Source organism: Pogona vitticeps, chromosome 1, assembly GCF_051106095.1.
Source record: "Pogona vitticeps strain Pit_001003342236 chromosome 1, PviZW2.1, whole genome shotgun sequence".
Lineage (NCBI taxonomy): Eukaryota > Metazoa > Chordata > Lepidosauria > Squamata > Agamidae > Pogona > Pogona vitticeps.
The window spans coordinates 317,479,571-317,507,269 of record NC_135783.1 but is presented as its reverse complement, the minus strand read 5'-3'; the positions used below and the strand labels follow the sequence as shown (position 1 = coordinate 317,507,269).

Here is a 27,699-nt window from a genome sequence, read left to right as displayed (position 1 = left end):
TCTGTAGGTTTTTGTCCTTCTTCTTTCCCCATCCTTCTTTCCTCATCCCTCCATCAATAATAAGAATTCATACTGGGACTGTACAAAATAGGCAGGGCAATCTGAGAAATGTAGTCTTTGAAAAAAACTTTTCCACATGCTAGGTGGCAGGGCACTATATTTCCATAGTGGTGTTGCAGGAGTATGAAATAACACAGTCCCATACCTTTAAACAAAAAAAGTTGTCTTGAGCGTTACTCAGCAGGGATGGCATTTACTAATAGGACTTTTGTATGACAGATAGATCAGAGATTCCATCTCTCCATGTGGATATTCATACTCTTTAATTAAAAATGGAATTTCTCATTCTGTCACATTTTCAGCTGCATAATTGGTTTCCTTTTCTACAAAGCCACACCTCAGTTAGTGTGCTGCAAAACCTCATTAAAGAATCCTTAAGGAAGTCTCTCCTAAGAGGTTTTCCATTCAGTCTATGGAAAAGCAAGGGGGAGAGATGGATGGCAAAGAGGGTAAATGTGGGATAACAATCTTACATATAGATGAAGCTTTAGGGAGCAACTCAATGAGCAACAAATAGTAAATAAGACATCAAAATGCTGTTTTAGGCAGCCAAGACACCTCTCTGCAGGAGTCACAGCAGGAGCTAGATGGCTTGGCAATGAGGATAAAGAGATATTAGCATCAGGAAAATTCAGGAAGGACGCTTTGAATGGAATAGGATTTGCATCAGGAAGGAAGTTGAAGGATCTTGTACAATAAGCAGAGGAGGAGCTGTGTTAGTCACAACAGGTGCTCTCTGGGTCAGGATTCAAGCACAGCTATGAGGAACATTTCAGAGAAACTAACCTTGTTTGTTTTCCTACACTATGGAACAGCAGATGCATGAGTCCTGAGCCATCTTTAAAGTTATTCATTTGCACAGTAAGGAAGGTTCGCTCCTAAATCCATTGTAATTAGTAAGAATTTACATTTGACTTCAATAGGATGGTAGCCCCAGTGGGCAACTTCCTTCAGGTCTGCTTGTCATGGGTAGATGATCAGGAACTCAGAAATAATGTGAAAAAGGAGAATGCAGCATCCCATACTCTTTGGAGGACTGATGTTTAGTCAGATATTTCATTTACTCTGTGAATTTCCTACTAAAGATTGTTTGTAAGAGAAATAAATCAAACAGATATTAGAGCGCTGACGTTCTGTTGTCTGCAATTTTAACAGAAGTACAACCCAGTTATGGGAGTACATAAAACTAGATGGAATGCTACAAACTATGATCCGATATGTAGTCTGATGTCTTTTTTAATATGAATTTTACCCGGATTGAAATCAAATTGTCTCATGCCCTGGGATTATGTTTTGAGTTAACTAAGACCTTTATTGAGAACTGTTTATACTGTAATTGATGTTCAAGAGGCCTGGATTCGAATCTCTTCTTAGCTATGAAAGCTCCCTGCTGAGTGGCAGTGATAAAGCATTCCCTCAACATCTCACTTAATAGCACATAATACTAACAAGACTTTTATTGGATCACTAAAAGGCTACAACCATAGTGAGCTTTCAAGTTCTCTGGAGCTCATCACTATAAAAGTTGTGGTTAAGACAAACAGTCCAGAAATTGGGACAGATGTGATGCTCATTGCTTGCAAGGCAAGATGGAATTCGCAGATTTAGTGAGCAAGGAATATGTCTAAGTATTAGCTTGCAATAGCCATCGACATGAAGCCTGTTCTTCTTGAGTTCACCATAGGCAAGTACAGAAGCAGGACATCCAACCCAACCAGTAAGCTCATTGGCCACTGTATGAATATACACTTACTTGACTATGTTTTATCACATTGGATTATGTGACTTAACCAGAAATATATAGAGACAGAGATATTTAAACAGAACAACCCAACTTGATCCCTCTTTGTGTTTCTCCTTCTCTCTCACATACAAACAGAATGAATTGTAACAAAAAGCATAAAAGGCCATTTTGCTTATATACTTTTAAAGATGGAGATCTTTATACCTTTGTAAGTGCCCATTGCTGGCTGGATAGCTCAGTGATTTAGGTATCTGGCTGCAGAGTCAAAGGCTGGCAGTGTAATTCCCCACTATAACTCCTGTAAGTATAGATCCTGTAAGTAGATCCAGCCTGTGTAGCCTTGGATAAACTGCTTAATCCTGGAACACCCATAGAAGAAGGGTATGTTAAAATTCTCCTGAGTATTTTCTACCTGGAAAACCCTGTAAAGGGTTGCCATAATTTGGAATTAGCTTGACAGCACATCATCATCACCACCACCATTATTAGTGCCCATACTTCTAAGTGCTTCTTTTAATATAAGCCCATTCCTGGGTGTAAAATGACAATCTTAGCTAACTTTATAACTGTATTTTTTCTAACCTACCCATCAGAAAATGCCTAGAAAATTGTATCCCTCTCCCAAAATATTAATATATATAATAGTTGTGTGCTGTCAAGTGATTCCAATATGTAGGGACACTTCTCAGAGTTTTCTAGGTATATAGTACTCAGATGTGGTTTACCATTCCCTTCTTCTTGTAGATGCTCTGCAACTGTGCAGACTGCCCAAGACTACATAGGCTGGCTCTTTTTCTGCAAGGCACGTGGGAAAATCAAACTCCCAAAACCTGGTGTTCCAAAATAGTGAGTTATCTAGTCAGCTGATTAATATGAATATATAAACATAAAAAGGGAGGAATGTTGTTTCAATGTTAATAGGTCCATGCGATAGACAAAACAGAACTCAAGATGTAGGAAGAAATGCTGAAATAGGCCATTGAAATCAGAAGGGAGCACATGGAATGACAAAGACAGAGTGAGCCCACTGTGAGATATTTGTAATGAAAATCCTTGCATCTGACTGCCAGATACCGGCTGTTATTTCATCGTATCCAGGTGTTTCCTCTCTTTTTCATTTGCTCAAGCATGTTTCCCTTCTGCATCTTATTCTTACAGTAGCCTAGGATTTTACTTCAGCACAGAAATTTGGCTTAAAATTCTTAACAGTCCGAGCAGTACCCAAGGAGTAGGGAGGTCTATCTTCCCAACTACTGACTCCTGCCAGGGCAGGAGTTAAGGGAGCTTCATTATTTGTTACTTTTAATCTGAAACTCTAAAAAATACCTACCTTCAGCATACAGTCTTCTTTTTCATTTTAGTAACAGATTAGCTGACATAATTTAGACTTTAGGACTACTATAAAATATGACTAAGGAAAAGAATTGCCTGTGTCTTAAGGAGTCAGTACTAGAAATGTGTTTAGAATTTGGCGAGATAGATTCCCTGATTGACTAAATATTTGGGCTAAGAACAGGGGAGCAAGGGAAAAGATTTTAATGTAAATGCTTATCTACTTTCTCCAGGTTTAAATTTCCAGATGTGTATAAGGATAGCCCCAATTCAAAATATTGGTTCATCGGTTCAGAAATTCACTCACTCCCCATGCACCCAGTTTTTCAAAACTCTCTTGCTTGCCATTATCTCAGAGGTATGCAGCTTATACAATATTTTATTTGAACTCGTCCCCTGGGCTTTGGAAAGTGTGCTGATCTCCACTCAGACTATTCCAGAAGTTGACCACTTCTACACAGGGAGGAATCATAACCTTGCTTTGAAAATGTGCAGCTTCATATGTTCCACCATTTACAATAATAAGGAAATCAAGAAATGCTACAATTCTTTTAAAACACATCAGAGGTTTGGGACGCACAGATATCCCTTCTGAATAAATTAACCATGTGAAACGTTAAGTCATATAGGCTAGAATCCCACTGTCAATTTAAACAAAATATGGTGACAAAATGCTGCTCATTAATGAGCTACTGGTTGTATTCCTGGTCATGTGAAGGATTTCAGTATATTTAAAAGATGCTATGAAAGGCAGAAGAAGGGTAAGATCAAACCAAATACAGTGACTCTAAGGGGAGTTAGTTGTTTAGAGAATTGCTCTCTTTTCAGGGAGCAGAAGATCTGTGTCTTTACAGCTATAGAAGAGATGAAAATTGAGACACATTTCTTGGCATGGAGAAGCATTGATGACAAAAGCTTGAACTTTCATTTCTTTGGGTTGGATCCAGATTTAGATATACACAACTGGGCTGAAATGAGTGCCAATCCCAGAACGTCCTCCCTACAACCATCCAGGTATGCCCTCAAAAGTACTAGAAGAGGAGACATTAGGAGACTTTTATGAATGGGGTTTAATCTTCCTCCCGAATTATTTCTGTGTATACATGTCTGTGTGTGTGTGTGTGTGTGTGTGTGTGTGTGTGTGTGTGTGTGTGTGTGTGTGTGTGTGTGTGTGTGTGTGTGTGTGTGTGTGTGTGTAGTCATTTAGTTGTGTCCAACTCTTCATGACCCCATGGACCAGAGCACGCCAGGCTCTCCTGTCTTCCACTGCCTCCCAGAGTTGTGTCAAATTCATGTTGGTTGCTTCGCAGACACTGTCCAGCCATCTCATCCTCGGTCGTCCCCTTCTCCTCTTGCCCTCACACTTTCCTAACATCAAGTTTTTTTCCGAGGAGTCTTCTCTTCTCATGAGATGGCCAAAGTATTGGAGCCTCAGCTTGAGGGTCTGTCCTTCCAGTCAGCACTCAGGTTTGATTTCCTTTAGAATTGATAGGTTTATTCTCCTTGCAGTCCAGGGGACTTTCAAGCGCCTCCTCCAGCACCACAATTCAAAAGCATCAATTCTTTGGTTGTCAGCTTTCTTTATGGTCCAGCTCTCACTTCCGTACATCATTACTGGAAAACCATAGCTTTGACTATGGGGACTTTTGTTGGCAAGGTGATGTCTCTGCTTTTTAAGACGCTGTCAAGGTTTGTCAATGCTTTCCTCCCAAGAAGCAGTCGTCTTTTAATTTCGTAGCTGCTAACTCCATCTGCAGTGATCATGGAGCCCAAGAAAGTAAAATCTGTCACTGCCTCCATATCTTCCCCTTCTATTTGCCAGGACGTGATGGGACCTCTGGCCATGATCTTAGTTTTTTTGATGTTGAGCTTCAGATCATTTTTTGCACTCTCCTCTTTCACCCTCATTACAAGGTTCCTTAATTCCTCCTCACTTTCTGCCATCAAAGTGGTATCATCTGCATATTGGAGGATGTTGATATTTCTTCCGGCAATCTTAATTCCAGTTTGGGATTCCTTCTGTCCAGCCTTTCACATGATGCATTCTGCATATAAGTTGAATAAGCAGGGGGACAATATACAGCCTTGTCGTATTCCTTTCCCAATTTTGAACCAATCTGTTGTTCCATATCCATTTCTCACTGTTGCTTCCTGTCCCACGTATAGCTTTCTTAGGAGACAGATAAGGTGATCAGGCACTCCCATTTCTTTAAGGACTTGCCATAGTTTGTTGTGGTCCACACAGTCAAAGGCTTTTGCATAGTTAATGAAGCAGAAGTAAATGTTTTTCTGGAACTCTCTGGCTTTCTCTATAATCCAGTGCATGCTAGCAATTTGGTCTCTAGTTCCTCTGCCCCTTCGGAATCCAGCTTGTACTTCTGGGAGTTCACGGTCCACACACTGCTGAAGCCGACCTTGGAGGATTTTGAGCATAACCTTGCTAGTGTGTGAAATGAATGCAATTATACGGTAGTTGGAGCATTCTTTGGCACTGCCCTTCTTTGGGATTGGGATGTAGACTGATCTTTTTACAGTCCTTTGGCCACTGTTGAGTTTTCCAAACTTGCTGGCATATTGAATGTAGCACCTTAACAGTGTCATCTTTTAAGTTTTTAAATAGTTCAACTGCCACGTCTTCTTGATGTCTTCTGCTTCTGTTAGGTCCCTCCCATTTTTGCCCTTTATCAAGTCCATCTTTGCACAAAATTTTCCTCTAATATCTCCAATTTTCCTGAACAGATCACTGGTTTTTCCTTTTCTTTTATTTTCCTCTATTTCTTTACATTGTTCATTTAAGAAGGCCCTCTTGTCTGTCCTTGCTATTCTTTAGAATTCTGCATTCAGTTTTCTGTAACTTTCCCTATCTCCCTTCCATTTTGTTTCCCATCTCCTCTATGCTATTCTTAAGGCCTCGTTGGACAGTCACTTTGCTTTCTTGCATTTCCTTTTCTTTGGGATGTTTTTGTTGCTGCCTCCTGTACAATGTTACGAGCCTCTATCCAAAGTTCTTCAGGCATTCTGTCCACCAAATCTAGTTCCTTAAATCTCTTCTTCACTGTGTATATACTCCCACTCAAAAAGAAGTCACCTCTCTCCACTTTTCACCAGTTCTCCCACTTCTCACATCACAGCTGGACCCAATTTGACACAATCCTGTTACTTCAGAAAATGTTGTTCTTTATTTTATTCACTGCAACAGCTTGAAACAAATAGTGTTGTATAGCGGGTTTTTAATATATTTACTAGTCTACAACAAGAAGAAATGATTTTATAATCAAATATCTCTTCCTCCCAAGTGTCAGGTCAGGGATTCTGATGCATAAACATTTCCTTGAGAGCCCAAAAGAATTTTATAGACCTCCAAGGAAAAATCAGAAGCTAGTGTTTGTCACAGCTGGCCAAGTAAGGATTAATTTCAGAAGGAAATTAGACAAATATTGACAACCATATCAAAATTCATCTGAGTATCAAATAATGTTTTCATTGTTGGAATAATTCCAGGCAACATCAGCTTTTCTAATTGTACAAATTTTATTTCTACATTACTTCTATGTTCCATATACACAAAATAGTTCAGAGTTGTTATAAAAATACAAAAGTATTACTGCTACAAAAACATGTAGATACAAAACCTTAAAAACACATGGAGACTAAATTGCAGAAAAATATTTAAATCAGAATTCAATCCAAAATGAAGAAGTCACCCTACAATAAAACACTCCAAAGAATGTTTTAAGTTAAATCCCAAAAGTGCAAGAGCATATGGCCTAATAAGGCACATTTAAGTAGCGAAAGACAAAGAATACATCTCTAGTTAAAAAGCACTATCTTTAAGTGACCTTTTGCCTTATTTAAAATCACAGAAAAAAATATCAAAGTTGTTAAAAGCAATTGATGAAAATGATGTTACCTGACTATATAAGCATTTTTTAAACTTTACCACAGTTGTTTCAGTTTGGTCTGTTAAAGTAATATATGCGTTTAAACTGTTAAAGGAATAAAACAAAAGTTAGGAACTTGTGTTAAGATGTGAAAATGTATGTGTATAGAGTGTTAAAATAATTAAGGGTACTATTAAAAAAGTAACGCTGAAAATGAAAGCATTTTTAAAATTGAGGTTTGAATAATAGTTTACTGTAGTCATTGCAGAGCAATTAGCCAGTTCTCTAGCCAAGCAACATCACTCTACATAGCATTCTTGACAGCTGAATATATTTATGCTGCAATGTGTAAATACTGTATGGAGGAGGTCCTATAGCTGCTGCTCTTTGTAGTTCTAATACCTTAGAGCTACAATATTCTGGCATTCCAGGGTCCTGGTACAACAGGCTTTTATTCTTCTGAGCTTTGCAGAATTTTGGTCAAAACAATATTATTATCTAAGTGGCAGCATGCCAGATTCTTGGTTACAGACCTCTGGAATTACAGTAGGTGCAACAACAATTGAGATTCCCATCTTTTTTTTCTTAGAGCTCAAGACTCCCGAGTGTCCAGGCACCTAGAAAAGATTGAGGGAGATGTGGACAAGTGAAAGAATTATAAATATAGCACTATAAGAGACATATTCAATAGTTTTCCCTGGCAGAAGAATGAGAAGTTTTTTTTCTTTGTCAGATCCAAAGTCTGGCAATCTCATCTCTTGCAGGGCTACAATGTCCATCTGCAGTCTACTCAGTTCCATGTCAGTGACAGCTATCTTGTGCACATCGTCTATTTCCTGCAGGTCGTTAGGAAAGCTGTAGTCAGGAAAGCCAGGGGTCATTGTCCATACATTCCAGGTGCCTAGCTTTAGGGCAGAAGTTTTCTTACCATTGTTGCATGGTGCACGGTTATCGATCTGCTTGTCGGGTTTCACCCTAAATCCCACGCACTCCGTTAGGTTAACAGACCATGGCAAGGTAGCACCTTACTGGCTGGGACTGTCCAGCTTAAGGTGGGCGGTATCTACCTAGTAAGGTGCAATGACTTCTCCCACCATCAGAAGTAGTCCCTGGCATCATGCTCTACACCAATCAAGCAAAGATTTATAACCGGTAACTGCTACTTCCCATGTTGTTTCGGCATTGTATGCGAAGCTGGAGTGTCCTTTCCAGAGCACGAAGCCTGGGTAAAATAATATAGAGGATAGGCTGTTACCCAAGCAGCAGATCCCCCCTCTCCACCTTGCTGAAATAGTCCAGTGGAAAGGCAAGAACCAATACAACTGGTTCCAACAACATTGCAGGAGTTGCTAGAATGACACGAACTGCCTCTGGAACTCTGGCTCCGGATTTTGCCTTGAGGTTAGCTCCTGAAGCCTTTTCCATAAGTGGATATAGCCACAAGGCAGTGGAGGTTTGAAATCTATTGTTCCACTTACTGTGGGGAGTGAAAGAATCCTGTCTCTGCAGCTCCACTCATCAGCAGGACCAGTCACCCTCATTAGTGCATATGCACCAACACTGTCATCCACAACAGAAGTCAAAGACAAATTCTATGACGTTCTGGCAGCTACTATCAAAAAAGTCCCTGAAAGAGAGGCACTGTTCATTCTCGGAGACGTTAACGCTAGAGTTGGTTCTGACCACTTGTTTAGGCCGTTTTGGCATTGGAAAGATGAATGAAAATGGCCAACGCTTGCTGGAGTTTTGCTGTTATTATGGTCTTTGTGTCAGCAACACATTCTTTAATATGAAGCTGATTGCAATACTGATCACTCCCTGGTGTGTAGTAGAGTAAAACTGTGAACAAAGAGATTGTATCACACACAAAAGGAAGGAAGACCACGTATTGACATCAGTAAGACTTGTGATCAAAGAAATGTGGAGGAACTTGCCCAAGCACTTCAGGAAACCCTTCCAGGTCCAGCTGATGCAAATGTACTTGAACAATGGGAACATTTCAAGAACGCTGTGTATAACACTGCCTTGTCCACATTTGGCAAGAAGATCAAAAAGATGGCCGACTGGTTCGAAGCCCATTCGGAGGAGTTGATGCCGGCCATCAAGGATAAAAGGAGAGCTCTAGCAGCATACAAAGCCTGTCCTAGCGTGTACAACTTGCAAGCTCTTCGAGCTGCTCGCAGTCAAGTCCAACAGGCTGCTAGGAGATCTTCCAATGATTATTGGCTTCAGCTCTGCTCTCAGATATAGATAGCAGCGGACACAGGTAACATCAAAGGAATGTATGACATATCAAGGTGGCTTTAGGTCCAACACAGAAGAAATCTGCTCCCTTGAAGTCTGATCCCTGGTGTGAGCATCCAGGACCGAGCACAGCAGATGGACCGCTGGGTGCAGCACTACTCTGAGCTATATTCCAGAGAGAATGCAGTAACCGAAGAAGCCTTAAATAACATTGAGTGCCTGTCTGTCTTGGAAGAGTTGGACAGCGAACCAACCTTAGCAGAAATAAAAGCACCCTTGGATTCCCTCCCCTCTGGCAAGGCACCTGGAAAGAATAACATCCCTGTTGAAGTGCTGAAGTGCTGTAAAGAGATCGTCACCACCGAACTGTATGAAGTATTTCACCTTTGCTGGAGGGAGTACCTCCAGTGGAATACCTCAGAACATGAAGGATGCAAACATCATCACATTGTACAAGAACAAAGGAGATATGGGTGACTGCAATAACTACCGTGGCATCTCTCTTCTCAGCATTGTAGGGAAGCTGCTTGACCGTGTTGTGCTGAAGACACTCCAGGTGCTTGCAGACAGAGTCTATCAAGAATCACAGAGTGGATTTCGAGCTAACAGATCAACCACTGACACAGTATTCTCCCTCAGGAGAAATGCAAGAAACAACAACAGCAACTCTTTGTGACCTTCACAGATCTCATAAAGGCCTTTGATTTGTTTAACAGGGATGACCTTCTTAAAATACTTCCCAAGTTTGGATGTCCACCTCGACTCCTTAACATTATCAGGGTCCTTCCATGAGGGAATGAAAGACACTGTAGTTTTTGATGGCTCAACATCAGATCCCTTTGACATCCGAAGTGGAGCGAAACAGGGCTGTATCCTCGCACCAACCCTTTTTGGGATCTTTTTGCTGTCATGCTCAAGCATGCCTTTGGAACTGCAACAGAAGGTGTCTATCTCTGGACTAGATCAGACAGAAAGCTCTTTAATCTCTCTAGATTGAGAGCGAGGACCAAAGTCCACCTGAAATGCATACAGGACTTCCTCTTTGCCGATGATGCAGCCATTGTAGCCCACTCTGCTGAAGACCTCCAACAACTCATGAATCATTTTAGCAAGGCCTGCCAAGACTTTGGACTAACAATCGGCCTGAAGAAAACACAAGTCATGGGCCAGGGCGTGGACTCACCTCCCTCTATTACCATCTCCACACAGGAATTGGAGGTTGTTCATGACTTTCTGTACCTTGGCTCAACGATCTCTGACACTCTCTCTCTAGATATTGAGCTGGATAAACGCATTGGCAAAGCCATGTTCTCTAGACTCACAAAGAGAGTATGGCTCAGTAAGAAGCTGACAACATATACCAAGATCCAGGTCTATAGAGCCTGTGTCCTGAGCACACTGCTGTACTGCAGTGAGTCCTGGACCCTTTGTGCACGGCAGGAGAGGAAGCTGAACACGTTCCATATGTGTTGTCTCTGACACATTTTTTGTATCACCTGTCAGGACAAAGCTCCAAATAGAGTAGTCCTAGAATGAGCAGGAATTTTTAGCATACAATATATACATTACTGAAACAGCGACATCTATGTTGGCTTGGGCATGTTGTGAGAATGGCTGAGGGTCGGATTCCAAAGGATCTCCTGTATGAAGAATCAGTGCAGGGAAATCACCCCAGAAGGAGACCACAGCTGTGATACAAGGAATCTGCAAGCGGGACCTGAAGGTCTTACGACTGGACCTCAACAGATGGGAAACCCTGACAGTCCAGCAGGCCAAGGCAAAGAGGAAGTCACAAAAGCCGCAAAATCAGGGAGCTGGACAGGGGACAGATTGGATTTGTCTTCAGTGTGGAAGGGATTGTCTCTCTCGAATTGGCCTCCTCAGCCACACTAGATGTTGTTCCAAGTCCTCCATACAGAGCATGTTACCATAGTCTTTTGAGACTGAAGGATGCCTAAAGACACACATACACAAATTCTGAGTTCATCACACCATCATGATTCTGTGCCACTTTGGACATCAGACATCAAAGAACAATTCTGACTCAGCAGCAGCCTATCAACATGGATTTTTTCCCCATAAATATGAATTGGTATGGCTGGGTGAACTCTTAGAGTAATTGTGTGTGTGTTTGTGTGTTTAAAATGTGCTTAAAGGCTAAAGATTACTTAAAATTACATTGGTTTTTACTTTTTAATGATGTGCTTTGGAAAAGTATCCTCTGCTGGTTTAATGTGCCTTTTTCAGGCTATAACAAAGAATTGAATTCCCAACCTCTGGCTCCACAGCCAGATTTCTAAACTGCTGAACTATCCAGCAGTTCGTGCCTACAGTTTTCATATATGTTACCGTGTTAATTTTTGAAGTATTTTTGTGCTTATGGAAGATAGATGCAATGTTGAAATAAAACATATAGAATTAGATAAGATGATGTTGCCTGGAATTATTCCAACAACAAAAATACTTGATACTCAGTGAATTTTTATGTGATTGTCAATTATTGTTTGGTTTTATTCTAGAATTCATCCTTTTTTGGGATAATGACAGCTGTCATGAACACAGGCTTCTGGTTTTTCCCTGGAGGTCTATAAAGTTCTATAAAGGGTCAAGCCCAATTTATCTGATCTGACAGTGTGACTTATTTTAGAGTGGAAAAGAGTGGCTCCACTCTCCTCCCCTCATCAATTTTACTATATAATGCCTCTGGAGAACCAAATCTAGCAAGGTTTGTAACACACTTGTTCATTTTTCTGGCGTTTTTGCTTTCATGCACCCAAAACATGAGAAGATTTAATTTAAGCATAGGTCTAGATACTGTAATGATTTCCTACACAAAAGCCAGTTTCGTGCAACTGGCAGTTATATGGAACTTCTGCAAGTCTGTTTTTCTTGATGGAAATGTGAACTAAGCGGGATTCAGACGGCTGTTTACATAGATGGGACTTGAGTGCATGGAAAGTTATCTTCTGTGAACATGCCTTCACTTTATTTTGAATATTTGCAGCCAATTTATGAGAATGCAATGTGTCCAAACATTTAAACTTGGTAAGATATTTTAACCTTTTAATCTATACATATCCCAGGAAATATATTGAGATGGACACATTATTAATTTGAAATCTGTTAATTCCAAATATGGGGATTATTTTAAAGTCTGCATGTGGAAATATATTCATCTCATTGATATGGGGTCCTAAATAATTTTTTTTCTGGGAAACAAATTAAATGTATTATTGATTTCCTTGAAATCTACCTTCATGTAATGCAATTGAGGTCGCTCCAACAATCTCCTCAAAACATTCACAGCTAAGCTCCTCTGTAATCAGTGGGATTTATTTCCAAGTAATGACTATCTATATTGAAATCAGTGATAAACCTCCCAGAGTTCAGTGCTGCTAAATGGCACTCATTAGCCACATTCAGAAAAGAATCTTCCTTGTCTTAAGGAGGAAAGAGAAGAAGGCGACTGGGGAAACAAATATTTCCCTCTCAGTCTTTCCTCCAATCCACGGGGTGCAATCCCATGTATACTTACTTTGGAGGAAACCCTACTGAGTGCAATGGTATTTACTTCTGAGTAAAGGTGTAGGATTTCATCGTACTTTGTATTTTGAGACAAACACCAATAAAGAACTTTACAGAGTGTACATTCCTATACTAAAATAATCATTAATGGTAAGAAATAGGACCGTATGGCTTCTCCATTTCTAAGGAGAGATTTGCCAGGCTTCGCTGGGCCCCATGTTAAGTCTGCTGTGACACAAGTCCCAGGCTGGTTCCTAAACGGACAGATGTGGGGACAGATGCCAGCCAAAGCCAATGGAATGTGCCAGGTTGCTTGTTTAATACAGCAGTTCGCAAATCTCTCCTGGGAGCCCAGCCTGCACGTCCCTACTCGGGGATTCTGGGAATTGCAGCCCAACAGCATCTGGATCCAGCCACCCCCAATGCTAAAGCGCCAGTGGTTCTCCCTCTTAGTGCCATTGCGGAGACCTCAAGGCGAGCAAATTTATTCTGGCATCACTTTGGGTCTGCTTCATCCAGACATCTGGCTCAAGTCCGCGAAAGCTCCTCCAAATGCCCCATTTTAAGTATGTTCCACCTCTACTTCTAAGGGACCACCGCGCAAGTCCACCCTTGTTTGTGTGGCGGTGGTGCAACAGGGCGCTTTCCCGGATGGTTGCTAGGGACTGGGGGTGCCTCAGGAGGGGGGGAGGCCATCTCAGGAGGAGGAAAGGAGAGCAGGAATGCACTGTTTATACCTCTGCACTTCACACCGCTTTCACCGCCCCCTTCACACATACGTTCACACCGCCACATCCGTTGACTGTGAAATGTGTGGCTTTTTCGAAAGATGCATGTGTGACTCTCAAGGCCGTTGACTCAACATCCGTGGTTCTTCCTTGCTACTTTTTACCATCACAATGCAGGTCGAACATTTCCTCCAGACCTAGACCATGCTGAAGATGAGTCTCCGTTTTCTTATATACGCAAATCTTCCCAATGCAGCTCAACCACTTGGCTGAATAAGAATCCGGCGGACTTCTCTCTGCTCCAGAGTTCAGAAGATGACAGGAGCTGTAGTCCACCCCAACCCTCTCAATTTTCGTAAAGTTTGTATCCGTAGTTTGCGCTTCTCCCTTCCAGGGAATCGTGACGCACACACCGGCGTTTGTCGCTCAGTTTTTCCCAGCGACAAGAAAATCAGATATAACCAGTAGGTTGGCGCTCTGGTTTATATGGAGCGCCTTTATTTGCAGGAAAGCCAGCGGAACGACCGATTCCTTGACTTTTGTCCAAACACCGTTAGGGACTGGACGTGGCCCAAGTGCCTCCTCCGTGGTTTGCAAGGAAACAGAGCCTGACAAGTTCCATCTAAGGATCATCAGAACTTAAGGGTCGCAGATTTCTGTTTCTGGACTATTACTCCCAGAATTCCCCAGGCAGCCTGGGGAGTTCTGGGAGTTGGTCCAAAAAAAAACAATCCTGAACACTTTGAATCAGAACCTGTACAAGAGGAGGACAGGGACTGCTTCAATGACAGGGATTGAAGGAGGGACTGTTTCGTTTCCTATAGAACAGGGGGGAAAATATCCCATAGAAAAGGATAAATGAACCATAGTTACAGTATGTTCCTTCATTGTAAAGGAAAGACACTCTATGGAAAGCAACGGAAAAGCGGAATCCACCGAACCGAGAGAAATCTGCATAAATAAACTATAATGTTTAGCATGGATCTGATTCTTCTGCTTGTGCCATACTTGTGGGTTCAAAATCTACCTCTGTCTCACCCTCAGCAACCCCCTCTGATTCCCACCCAATTTTCTATCTCAGCCTTTCGTCCTGGGTTCAAATCTCACTTCTGCCCTAATTTCATTAGGTGGCCCTCCTAGTACTAGCCACAGCTGATGTCGTATCGGGGACTAATACTCAGCGGACTAGGATTCAGAAGACCTCGGTTCCGAACCCTGCTGTGCCATGGCAACTCACGGGGTGGGCCATGTGGAACCACACCACTGGTGGAGGTAACGTACCAGGAAAACCGTGCTAGCCTCACCATAAGCTGGAAATGACGCGACGACTTGACCCCTGACACACACACACACACGCACACACACACACATGAGTTGGAGGGTACACCTTTTACCATGCTTACGAGTCAAACTGTATCCAGATGACATGGGAAACGCTGATTTGTGAAAGACACCTTTGCACGTTGGCCAGCCAGCACAACCCCCGGCCAGGCTGATCGGAGGTTCTTGGCCAGGCAGCGCAAAAGGTTCCCTTTCTGAGTTGGGTCGTCTTTCAGCCGCAAAAGTTTCCAAGCCCCCCGACACCCCACCCGACCCCCTCATCTACAGTTGCATTGGTCGAACATGCGCAGTTGCTGGAGGGCCGTTGAGATGCTGTGCGTCCCTTTGCTTTTTAATTGCAACCCTTCGGAAGGAGAGAGGTAGTCGGCGGGGCGTAGGAGACTGTGCAGACCCCGGGGTGGCGAGGTTCAAATCCTTCCTCAGCTGTCATGTTTCCTAGTTGACCTTGGGAGAGTTGCTGCCTCTCAGTCTACCCTCCTTTTTACAAAGGGAGGCACGCCTTCCTGAGCTCTTTGGAGAAAGACAGGACCAAAATTCTGTGACCCGCGGTTGAGGTTGGCAAAACAGACTTAAGTGTGCCTTCTTGTAGTAGCAGTATAGTTGTAGTTGGCTTAGCTTTGCTGATGAAAGCCGGTGTGGTGTAGTGAGTAGAGTGTCACAGCAGGAGTCATGAAACCTGGGTTCAGATCCCGGCTTGGTCGCGACAAATCACGGGGTGGGGATGGGGTGCTGCAAAGTTACCGTAAATTCAATATCTCACATATTGTGAAAATCCATTTAGAGTCGTCGTGAGTCGGAAGCGAGGTGACAGCATTTCACAACAAACAGAAGATCAAACTAGATTAATACTTCTATTTCTTGGTAGAAGGATACGTATTGAGTATGAGAGTTACTTGGAAAGAATTAATTACGTGCAGGAGATGGGGCTCCTTAGATACTTCTGCGCTGCCTGTAGCAGATCAGCCACGACCCAGATGAGTCATTTAACCGAAACGCGTGCGACCCAAATCATCAAGTCAGACAGATTTAATTTGCTGGTGCTGTTCCACATTTCGAGTACTGTACATTCGACATCCCAGGATTGCAAAATCTATTGTGTACTGTGCCGAACAATTGAAATGGAAGGGCGGTCGAAATATTTAAAAGGTCCTCCTAACAGATGCCATTCTGTTTCGCCTCCAGCTTTATTCTCAGCGACACTGTATCTCCTCTGCACCACCCACCGTGCTTATTTCCGCCCAGTGACATTTACTTGGGACATCGGTTCTACATAAAGTTATAAAACACGGCCACAGATCCACAAATATTGTTGTAATGGTATTTTTAAAAAGAAGAGCCAGCCTGTGTGGCCTGGGGCAAGCTGCACAATCTCAGGACCCGCCCAGAAGAAGGGAATGGTAAACCACTTCTGAGTATTTTCTACCTGGAAAACTCTGAAAAGGGTCACCATACATTAGAACTGACTTGACGGCACATCATCAATGCCCATACTTTTTACTGCTTCTTTTAATGTAAGCCCATTCTGTGCATAAAATGACAGTCTTAGCTTAACTTTGTAACTGTACTTTTCCTAATAGTGTATACCTATCAGAAAATTTAATTAAAAGCTGGCTGGATAGCTTGGTGGTTTAGAGGCTGGAAGTTCGATTCCCCACTATGCCTCCTGGGAGAAGAGCCAGCCTGCGTGGCCTTGGGCAAACTGCACAGTCCCAGGGCACCCCCAGAAGAAGGGAATGGTGAGCCACTTTTGACTACTGTCACTTGTGACTACTGGAAAACTTGAAAAGGGTCGCCCATCAGGCAGGATTGATTTGAGGACACATTACTATTGTTTTTCATGAAAGAGTCAATCGACCATCATCATCGTTTAAAAAAAAGAAAGAAAGAGACGGTGGTCACTGATCAAAAGCAACAAGGCAAATTCTGGGAGAAGATACGATGGGGAAGAAGAGAGTGTGTCTATAGTTGGAGCTAGGAAAAGGTACGGGGGGGGGCTCACTTCCCAGGATTCCTCATGCCGAGGGAATTCCCTATCCAGAATTTTTCCTGCCTTCTATCATTGTGGGTTAATAGATAAGCGAGGAGGTAGGTAGCTGAGTATACCTAAGTTGGAAACGCAATTATACATCTTGCGCGGGCACCCCCATGGAGAGGGAAATAGTGAGCTAAAGTGACCATTGTTTTTACTCCAAAAGCACATCCTTTTGGCTCACGAGGATTAGTGGCAAAAATCCTGATCTTCCAGAGCTCCCTTATGAATTTCAGACAAACAAGGCAGAAATCTCCGGTCCATCCCCTTGGCGATTCGACCTAACCATCACGATAAAATCGAAACGTACAGGAAAGAGAGCGGTCCGCCTTCAGAGAGAAGCAGAAAACCGCTTTTTAAAAAAACAGATCCAACCTTATTTAGGCATTCACGTTAACCCTGGAGTCCTTAACTGGGCACGTGAAAGATCCAAATAAAACATATCTCACGATTAAAGGCAGTTTGCAAATTAGACAACCCCCTGCCCACCAACCCCCCAAGCGAAGACAGGGATGCTGCGGGTGGGGTGGGCATCCATAGTGGGGATGACCGCCCAGTATTAAAAGGACTATGGGAAACTGACCCCTAGAAATCAATAGTTTCATTCATAAATACAACCACATGGAAGAAATCCTCTAGGAGGTCAGAGAGTTTTCCTTCCTGGTCGGGTGTTATTAATCCAAATTAATATAATAAGGCTGGAGTTTATTTTGAGCGGAGGTCCCCGATTTAAATCGGTTACAGCAATACAGATACATGCGTGGCGAATCAGACCAATGCCTACATTTGGGAGCCACAGACATTCAACTGACTTTCCTTTCCATTGCCGCGGCTTGGACATTCAGACAGTCGTCTGAATGTTGTGCAACAGGTGAAAAAAAGAGGAAAGATTAGCTAGTGGTCAGGAGAACATCCTGAGTCTCGCCTCTTCTTAAATGAGGGCTCCATGCTTACGTTTCCCATGAAGCAACGGCGACTCCTGTTTAGAACCGAGAAAGAGAGAACAGAAATTGTTCGACAATCCAGGAGTGATTCTACAATCCATCACTCTGTCCACTACACCACGCTGGGTGCCACTGCTCATAAATATTACCCCAGTAAATAGGGTTGCGTAATATCAGTGAAAGGCGAGCTTTCAAATCTTGCAGGAATTTTAACTGTGCTGAACTTTTCAGAGCTTAAGGTATGAGAATTAAAATAGAAAATTCCCTGTCTTTGGACCAGTAGGTGCCTTTTTATATTTTAGTGATCCAGTCTTTTTGCTCATCTTTTCTAACGCCCTCCTGTTCCTTAACGTATTGGGGGGGGGGGGGTCCTGTCGCACCTTCAGGATGGACAGATCTACTGAAGTTTCCAGGACCGGAATCCGAGGCATATCATGAAATGACCTCTAAGTCCAGGAAGGGTTTTGACTCTTATCTTTAGCAAGGTGCCAGGAGACTACAGTTTATTTTGGTTTTTCGCCGCACCATACAAGGAAGGAGAACCCACCCGAAGGCTTGACACGGATTCTCCCCGACCATCCCTTTCCCAGCCTTATTCCCTCGATGGGGCTCTTCTCCCCCGCCCATTATTCACCTCCTCCTTTTCTCCTAAGCAGAAGGCACTAAGGTTGCAACCTTCCCCTCCGCCACGCACAGGCATTGTTTTTCGCAGCCCCTCTTCCGGGGGAGTGAAGGGGGGTGTCTGAGCTGTCTAGCGTCCCAAGCCGAGGTTGAGAGACATCCCAAAGCGTTTAGCGAGACTGACACCCTTCCCTTCCCTTCCCTTCCCTTCCCTTCCCTTCCCTTCCTTCCTTCCTTCCTTCCTTCCTTCCTTCCTTCCTTCCTTCCTTCCTTCCTTCCTTCCTTCCTTCCTTCCTTCCTTCCTCGCAAGTCTATTTGAAAAGCATCCCATTCTGGAATGCTTAAAGAAAAAAAGAAAGAGAGAGAGAGAGAGAAAGAGATCTGGATAGTAAGCCTGTTGAAATGATAGCCCTTGGAAATATTCCTTTTTCAGGCTGCATTTTCCAGAGATTCTGAGAGTTGATTTTTTTTTTTAAAGTAACGTTTCTCAGCTCTGAAATATGTAGCCAGCTCTAAAATATGCTTCCCAGCTCTGAAACACGTTGGCTGCGACATGTTCACGGTCACCCCCACCGAAAAACAATGACCTGATTTAAAGAAAGTAAACGAGGGTATGTTGGAACCAAAAAAGTCGGGGGGAAACGAGAAGCCCCTCGGATGTCCATGGCAGAATTCCTAACCCAACGGGACAATGCTCTTCTCGGCCGCCTCCTTTGGACCAGTAGATCCAGCTGCTGGAGGCGGGGGGGTGTATGAGGGCAAGGTGTGCGCGTGCACCAATTCCCGGTTGGACAACAGGAGGCGCTAAGAGTTTGTGCAAATCCTGCTGTTCCCCGACACGGGTTGCACCCTCCCTTTTACCGGCATACATTCATAGCGTCCTCCCATCACCTTCTGAGCAGAGAGTTGTTGTTGCTGTTGTTGTTATTGTAGTTCTTCTTCTTCTTCTTCTTCTTCTTCTTCTTCTTCTTCTTCTTCTTCTTCTTCTTCTTCTTCTTCTTCTTCTTCAGGAAATATTCCAGGAAGGACAGCTTTGATTCGGTAAAGTTATTGCTTAAGAAAGGCAACATATTTTTAAAAGCGTATTTATAGATAATGTGTAGGGCTAGCTGTTGTTGAGTTGTCAGAAATTCCTTCCTGGACTCGACTCACCAAAACCGGCAGAACTTGAATTAGTGACTACAGTGTTCTAGGTAGGACGGACATTGGATTCCGTCCTCTGTTTTCCGTTCAGCTTTGATTTACGGGATTTCTGAGCCGAATGGGAAAGCAATCAGATTGTTGTTGTTGTTTTTGTTGTTGTTTTTGTTGTTGTTGTTGTTGTTGTTGTAGTAACTGCTGCTACTATCTTAATATGCCCTGTGTAGTATATTTCAAGCAGCCGGACATACAAAAGTGCAACTCAGAATATACTTTCACAAAGTTACTTGTGGGCGGGATGACTGCAGAAACTGATTATTACTCCGAAATAGTATTCTTTCATACTCTAAATCTGTCGCCTAGATTATGTCCTTTCTGGATTCACTGACCGGCTCCCTTTTCTTCTAAATTTTAGCTTCACTGAAATCAGAGCAACTGAAATCCAAATAAATGCACTTAGGGCTTGTCGAAACGAGGTTGGGAAAGACCTAGAAGACACATAGTCTTTTATGCAATGACACACGGATTTCCCGAGTTTCAGCCTGTTTTAAATTCCACTTATTCCATTTATATCTCTCCTACTCCCCACACCCCACTTAAGAGACAGACTTACCGCGCTAAAACCTCTTTTAAAAACGACTTCAGTTAAAAGTAGAAATTAAGTTGGTTCAACCCTGCTTCATTACCTCGGAAATTCAAAACCCAACTCCTATCCGCATTTTGAATATTATTTTTAACCCTTGGCACGGAAGGCGGAAGGACAGAAAAAAATTGAATCAGTCAGACTTCCTATGGCAGGGAGTTTCACACTTCGTGACGATTCCGTGGGAAGACCCTCCAGTTCCACTAAATGCCGGGACTTAGCTTCACTGACTAGCCTGAGACGGGAAGTAGTGCAGGACCGTAGCATTTCACCTCTGCCTTATTATGAGGCTGTCTCTAAGAAGCATAAATCTTACTCCACAGAAATTATTGAAAAAGTCTACATTGATAGTAACCGTTAATTGGACTAGAATTTACCCCGGCTAAGGCTTTCAGGATCACAAAAGCTTCGCCCTGTAAGATAAACGATACCATCTATCTATTCCTCACTCCGTGTCATCGTCAAAGATTTTGTGTTTTAACATTCTTGAGCTCCGGTTCGTTTCCTAGTCATTAATTTCATTCAATTTACAGCAGTGTAACTGTATTTAAAAGAAGTTTGTACGCCGTTGCTTTTATCCTTTATTTCCTTAATAGCACATGTTCTTCTCTTGTTCTCTCCTGCTGATTCGAGACGTTTGTTTGTTTCAAGGATTTAACTTAACTTTGTTGCCAGATTGCGCGGGGGTGGGGGTTGGGAGAGAGAGAGAAAAGGACAAAGAAAGAAAGGGATGAGAGAGACCGCCTTTGGTCGACAAGGTAAAACATATTTCTCAATGTAACCATGTTCCTTTAACCCGATTTTTTTAAAAAAAAGACATTTACAGTATTGCTTATTTTCTATGTGATATCAAGTTCTGCTGGCGAGATCAGAAATAGATGTTAGTGCAATAGAGGCAGATGCCTCAACTTGATCGATCGAAGAGGGTAATGAAATGCGGCTGCAGAAGAAATCAACAGTTGCATTCGCAAACCGTGTAAACTGGAAGGCTGGTTTCGGATTTAAGACCTTTTAGGCTCCGGCACAGGCCAATAGAAATAAACTAGCTGAAATTCAGCCGGAGCGTTGGCGATTCTAAAAACACTCTTTTGGGGAAAGGGCAGTTAATATGTAGATCCGAACGTTTCATGCGTCCCATGTATTAATTGTGGCTGGAGCTGTAGAAGTAATTCCATTTGTATTATCAGATAAGCGTTATTTCCATATATTCAGTTCTCTGAAGACGTTTACTCTACCTCGGTGAAATAGATATTCAGACTCCTGGCGATTCTCGCTGCCAATTTCGCCCGTGTCACGTCTACCGCAAGAAAGACAAAACATTTTTATTTTTTTAACCCAAGCGTCATTTTGATCGCCTTTTACTAACCAAATATAGCTGAAGTACATTACCCACAATCCCCTCAGGTCAGTAAAGAAAATATGCTTGAACTGAAACATATTTTATTTCCCCGGACTGCACTAGAAACTGGCTCGGATTGCAGCCTCAACCTGATCAATACGCCCAGTTGACTGGACTAGAACCCACTCCCGGACAAGGAAACGTCCTACGTAAGTTTAAGAGGAATCGACTCCTAGGGGCTTGGCACCGCAGTAAGATTCTAGCCTTAGAACAGGATTGCAGCCATGAGCCCGAATACATGAAGAAGGCATTGGAAAGATGGGCGAGGGTAAGAAACCTCGGTCTTCTGTGAAACTGCAATTGAATGCAGGTGCACCTGCTGTGGATAAACCCACTGAACAAAACCGGATTTATTCCTGAGTAAAGCATGTGTAAGTAAAAAATAGATATAAATGTGGAATCGGAGTCAAACGTTGTTAGTTGAATGGAGGTTCAGTTGGAATCAGTGGATGAAACTACTGTACTGAAGGATTAACTTGCTTCAAATGGAACAGGCATTTGTTTTAGTCTGGATCCAGCCCAGTTGGGGAAAAAAAACATCTCTAGTGTCTCTTTGACTGCACTAGACACTTCGCACCGCCGGAAAAAAGGGTACTTTTTCCTGTTTTAAATTACGGGTCTCTACAAAGACACCTCACCGTGCCTTTGCCGCCGGCCCTCGTCAACAGAAGAAGCCTAGAAGTTTCATCCCGAATGGATCCAATCAAAAGAAGTCCTAAGGATGTCAAAGTGCCTTCTACTGGGTGAGCGCAGCGGTCACATGCCAGCAGTGACCACGTGCCATTCCACTTTAGCTGGGATCCCCTCTGACAGCAACTGCCCTTGAAGATTTACTCAAAAGTAAGTTCCACTTAGTTCATTAGGACTTACTCCTGAACAAGTGTGGAGAGAAGGAATTTTAGCCCTAATCCAAAGCAGTTCCATAAGGATAGGATGGGTGCTGGAATCTGGGGGGCTCTCCAATTGTTCTTAAGGCTCCAACTCCCATCATCCCCCCGCCGGCGGAGCCAGTGGGCAGATAGGATGGAAGGCTGGAGGCCCGCAGCCCTAGCTTTAGGACAGCGAGGAAGGTCGCGAGTCGCCATTGTTTTCCGCTTAACAAGTGAGGCTGGGCTTCCCCCGGGCGTCCGTGGCGATCACCTGTTGTTGACTCGCCCGGGGCCGTTCCTAAGGTGACCATTTCCACGCAAGCGGCGAGCCTGGAGGAGAAAGAGAGGGAAAGAGGAGGAAGGGCTCCGGCCGAGCAAGGCATGGAGTGACTCACCTGGGCCGCTTGCCAAGTGGAGGTTTCAAGCGGGGAGATCCGCATTTCGGACCTCCTCACGCAGAACGTCACGGCCGTGACTCAGGCCCTACGACCGGGGCGTGTGGACCGCAAGATGACACAGAGGGCCCCACAGAGAAAGGGGGGGAGGGGGAGGCGAAATCCTGTGGCCAACCAGACCGAAACTCTCCCGTCCGGGAGAGGTTCCGGAACTTAATTATCTATTTATTTGCAAGGTGCGCGTGTGCGTGAGACGGGGAAGCCCACCCCACCCCACCCCCGATCCTGTGGGATCTGGAACATGGTATTGGCGGGGGGGGCACCCCGAGGACTGGAGTGGCCCCTAAGTGAAAGAACTCTCTTGTACTTCAGCGATATGACAACAGCTTCTGCCGGCTGACATCCCCCCCCCTTCACCTATTCAGCCAAATAAGAACTGACCTCCAGTATCTCCCTGCCTTGAATTGCCCCTATCTCCGGTCAGAGGAGGGGGAGAACAGAACAGAATATTCTTCTCTCCCCCCCCCCCTTTTCCTTGTCTCTTTCCTTCCGAGTTTCTCTCTCTTTCTCTCTCCCCAGTGTCTTTCTCACTCCCCCTCCTTCCCCTCCCGCGATGAAACCCGTTGGCCCGCGTAAACCAATTACACCGCTTTGCAAAGAAAGTGCCGCCCCGGGCGAGCGAGCGGTGGCCGCGGGAGGAGGAGGAGGAGGCGGCGGCGGGGGGGGGGAGTTGCCAGCGAAGTGAAACTGCCCTCTTTGCAGGTGCATCTCCGGGCTTTGTAGGTGCGAGCGTCTTTGTGCGGCGGACAAATGGGGAGAGGAGGAGGAGGAGGTGGTGGAGAAGGAGGAGGAGGAGGAGGAGGTGGGCGCTCCTGCCGCCGCCGCCGCGACGTAAGATCCACATCAGCGCCAGTCCCCTCACCTCCCAGCCGGCACTTCCTCACTTTCTCAAGTGGCGGGCCGCCACACACCGCTCTGCGCCGCCTGCCTGGGGGGGCTTGAGCGAGCCCTCCCCGAGGGGGTCGGCCGGCTGGCTTTCTGCTAGGCTCGGGGGGGCTCCCCCTTTCCCTCTCTCTCTCTCTCTCTCTCTCTCTTTCCCTTTTTTTCCCTCCCCCTCTCCGTGCCTCTCCCTCCTCCCTCCCTCCCTCCCTCCCTCTCTCTCTCTCACTCTCCCGTCGCTCGCCAGAAAGGGGCTGGATGGTTACACTGGGCACCTGGGCTCCAGGATGTTAGGGACTGTGAAAATGGAAGGGCACGAAACGAGCGAGTGGAACAGCTACTATGCCGAGACGCCAGAGGTGAGCCGAGCCAAAGGGCAGGAGGGCGGGCGGGAGGGCAGAGAGGGACCTGGAGCTGGGGCGGGGGCTGGGAAAGGGAAAGGGAGGGGTGCTGGGGGTGCTGGCGTGTGAGCCGAGATTTGGGACGGGAGGGGTCGGGTGGGCTTCAGCCCCAAAGGAGGTCAGATCCTCGTCGAAGAGTCAATGCCCCCCCCGTCGAAGGCTGCAAACCTGCCGTTCCCGACCTTACAGCTGGCTGCAAAGCCACCTGATTTCCAGTCGCCCCACGGGAGGAAATGGGGCGGGAGGGGGAGAAGGAGACCACCGAGGAGGTGGGGGCGGTTAGGAAAGGAGTTTCCGATCGCCTTCTAGGCTCAGGCTTCGGGAATCACGCGAGCGCCTCTCAAACTCCTCTTCCTCTCAGCCCGGCGAGAATCCACTCAGTTAAGGCCTTAATGTTCGTTGAGGGAGCGGGGAACAACCACCACTCTTCCCCCCCCCCCGCCCCGGCCTTCTAGCTTTTTGGGGAAGGTCTTTCTCTTTTGTGATCGCCTTCCCTCTCCCACCCTTTCTCACCTGTGCTAATACTGTACTCTACTAGGCAAAATAATCGTTTCTGGGTACTTTGCCGCACGCTTCTTAAAGGGGGGTGGGGGAGAATTACAAATAAAATTACAAAGCAATTTTCTCGGAGACCGGCGGGTGGCGCTGCGGAGAATAGGATCTGACCCTGTTAACCAGGAACCTGGCTCTTTTCATTGTCCATTCATAAGCACGTTCCTTATTTTACAATATGTTCCCAAGAATGGAAAAAAAAGATCAAAGACGACCACACAAACAATAACGGGTGGAGAAGCATGTAAAACCCCAGTGGAAGGCTGAATGAGCCCTGTTACTGAACAGGGAATGAAAGGAGAAAAAGATTTTTTTTAAAAAAGGGGGGTGGGGGTTTCGCAGCTTTATAAAACGTGAAAAGGAAAGAAACGAGATGAGATGATATGAACAAAAAAGCAAGTCGGAGGCAGGGCGGCCTCCTGAAAGGACATGTAGAGATGACTGCACTACAAAGAACAGATATTGCTTTGTGATGCCTTACCAGAGTTAACGTCCAGGTCCCTGAGCTGCGAAGGCAGGCTGTAGACTCCAGTTCAACATATGTGTTTATGTAGGCGGTCCTATTCGGGCTTCTTATTTAATACTGAAAGGTCAACAGGGGCAGAGAAGAGGTTCGGATTAAATGTATAGCTCCTCCCGACCTCATAGACTCTCCAGTTGGGGGAAAAAAAACCACAACCCCCCCCCCACTAAAATGACCCTAATATGTTAACACAGAGTCGATCCTTCAGGCGTCAACATCTGCGGCACTAAGTTTTGTGTTTTTTATGCTTCAATATTATACAGAATATTTTGCCCTAAATGGAATTGCCGCGTAAACATAGGTTGTATTATGGAAACATAATAGGACGATATGTCATATATAAAGATATGACAGATAAATTCTCCATAACTGAAAAAAAATACAAGCATGGAAAATTAAATATATACTTATACAGGTATAATTTCTCCAGGCAGTTACAGACAGTTTTGAGTTCACAGACTTGGGTTTGTTTGCTACAATTTGTAAACATAATTGCTGTAAGTTATCTAGCCGTCTATCATCTGCCACACTTACACCTCTACAAATGTAAACATTCGTTTGGAGATATCCTATAGGAAATCTCGAATACCATCCTTTTGTAAATATAAATTAGAGAGACGCAGTTATAATTCTATTGGCGAACCTGGCCTATGCTTCTTTTCCCCTGAAAAGATAAACTCGAAAGTGACTCTACGGAACAGTCATTTTCATGTACCGTTTAGTAATTAGATTTTAAAGAAAATTATAGACGGTTGTAAGTTTATTATTCTTCAACGTGTTCTACTGTTTAGGGCGACTTGTGGGGAAACCTTCGATATCTCATTTTGATTGCTGAAAAGGTTTCATGGAATTTTCGATTGACTTTTACACGTTAGTCCTTCTGCTAGGCTGGAAGAATAAGGGAGCTGGAGGTAGTGGAGAACACACACACCGCTCCCCGTGGCCATAAACTTCAGTTTTACCACAAGGCTCTTTGTTTTGTTTTGGGACAAAAATGTGCAACTGCTCTCCTAGAAAACATCCTTACTAGGCTGCCTGTAACTATTCCAGGCCCTGCGATGTAGAGGGAACCAGCACAGAATTAAGGGAGAAGAGGGGGTGGGGGGTAGAAGACCTTGTAAAGTTTGTTTTTCCCACCAGCTTTCGCTAAGGCTCCCCGAACAAAACAAAACAAAAAGACCCGAAAGGGTGGGGAGAGAAAGCGCTGAGACCTCGGGGATCTGCATTTTGATTCATTGGAACACTTAGGGAAGGCCTCGGTTATATCTGGCGTGTAGCGCATCGGGATGGCACAGGAGTTGGGCAGGCGCCTGTCTTGGTGACTTAGGCCGCGGGCGATCCCCTCGCCTTGTGTCAGTTCGGCGGATTTCCCGGATTTCCTTTCCTTTGGATCTGTGTACTGTTGCGAGGGGCTTTTTTCAGGAAGGCGTCTCTCGCTCGCTCGCTCAAACTTCATTTTTAGTGAGTTTCTCTGCGGAGTTTCTCGTGACTCCAATTTCCTGGGTTTTAAAAACGTATCAAATTAAAACATACGACAAGTTGACTGTGCTCCAAAGCGCTGAAAAGGGGGATTCTTAGTACAAAACGTTTCTCTTGCCAGACCTAACTCTGAAGGCAGGCCTGGTCTGACGAAGTGCCTATATATTCACCGAGATAGTGCTTGGTGCCGCCTTGCTAGATCCTTTTCCCGAACCGAACTGGGCGGAGAGCCACTCGCAACCAGAAAAAAATGCCCCAAATCCTGGATTTATAAGAACAGAGAGGTCCCCATGCGCAGTGCAAGGACCATGCAAATATCTTCCTAAAGACACTGTTTTCCTTCATGGAAAGGAAAGTGCAAACTTTTGTGACGTAAACTCGCTTTACTTGGCCGTAGGACTTTTGTAATTAATAGGGTGGCGTCAGTGGCAAAGGATGCTGCCAACTGTATCCATATGTATCTTATTTGCCTGTTTTTATTTTGCTGTGCATTTCGATTCAACAGGCCGCCTTTCTTGAATTCCGGTCCACGGGCGATTGTGCGGGCTGGTTTTTCCCTTCCCGGTTGCTTTCCACACAGTAATCCCCAAACTGACAACCCAGGACCTGTATTTACTTTTAGCATTAAGAGTGGATCCGGACAGGTGTATCCCCTTCTTTAACCAAATTTGTGCCATATCGGAAAGGTTTGTAAAGCGTGGATCTCATCGTAGCCTATCAGTGCCGCTGATGGCAGAAAACTAGGAATTGTAATGATCCACCGGGGCTGCTGAAGAGTTGGGCATCCCCTAAAGGCTGCGGGAACTGACGGAGGTGCCCTATAAGGGGGAACGATCTTCCATAATGTGGGGTTTTGGAGGATGCCGCGAGGTCCAACCCCCGGTCTCTTTCCACTGGTCTAACCTGCGCT

At 44.5% G+C, this 27,699-nt stretch overlaps 1 protein-coding gene and 1 long non-coding RNA gene across 3 annotated transcripts in view; one reads left to right on the top strand and one right to left on the bottom strand.

Moving 5' to 3' along the window:
- Positions 1-19,454: 19,454 nt before the first annotated feature.
- LOC144588940 (uncharacterized) lies at positions 19,455-27,692 on the bottom strand. Its single transcript, XR_013544706.1, has 2 exons — positions 25,269-27,692; positions 19,455-21,529 (listed from the first exon to the last, which is right to left on the bottom strand). It is a non-coding gene; the product is annotated as an uncharacterized LOC144588940 (long non-coding RNA).
- Positions 23,666-27,699, top strand: part of FOXA1 (forkhead box A1) — a 52,571-nt gene continuing 48,537 nt past the window's right edge. Inside the window, exon 1 of one of the 2 annotated variants that reach the window (XM_072986385.2) lies at positions 23,666-24,193. In XM_072986385.2, coding sequence (XP_072842486.2) covers positions 24,122-24,193 — 72 coding nt within the window. In that variant the 5' untranslated portion in view covers positions 23,666-24,121. The remainder of the gene's footprint in view (positions 24,194-27,699) is intronic. The other variant, XM_072986384.2, reaches the window with a different exon arrangement.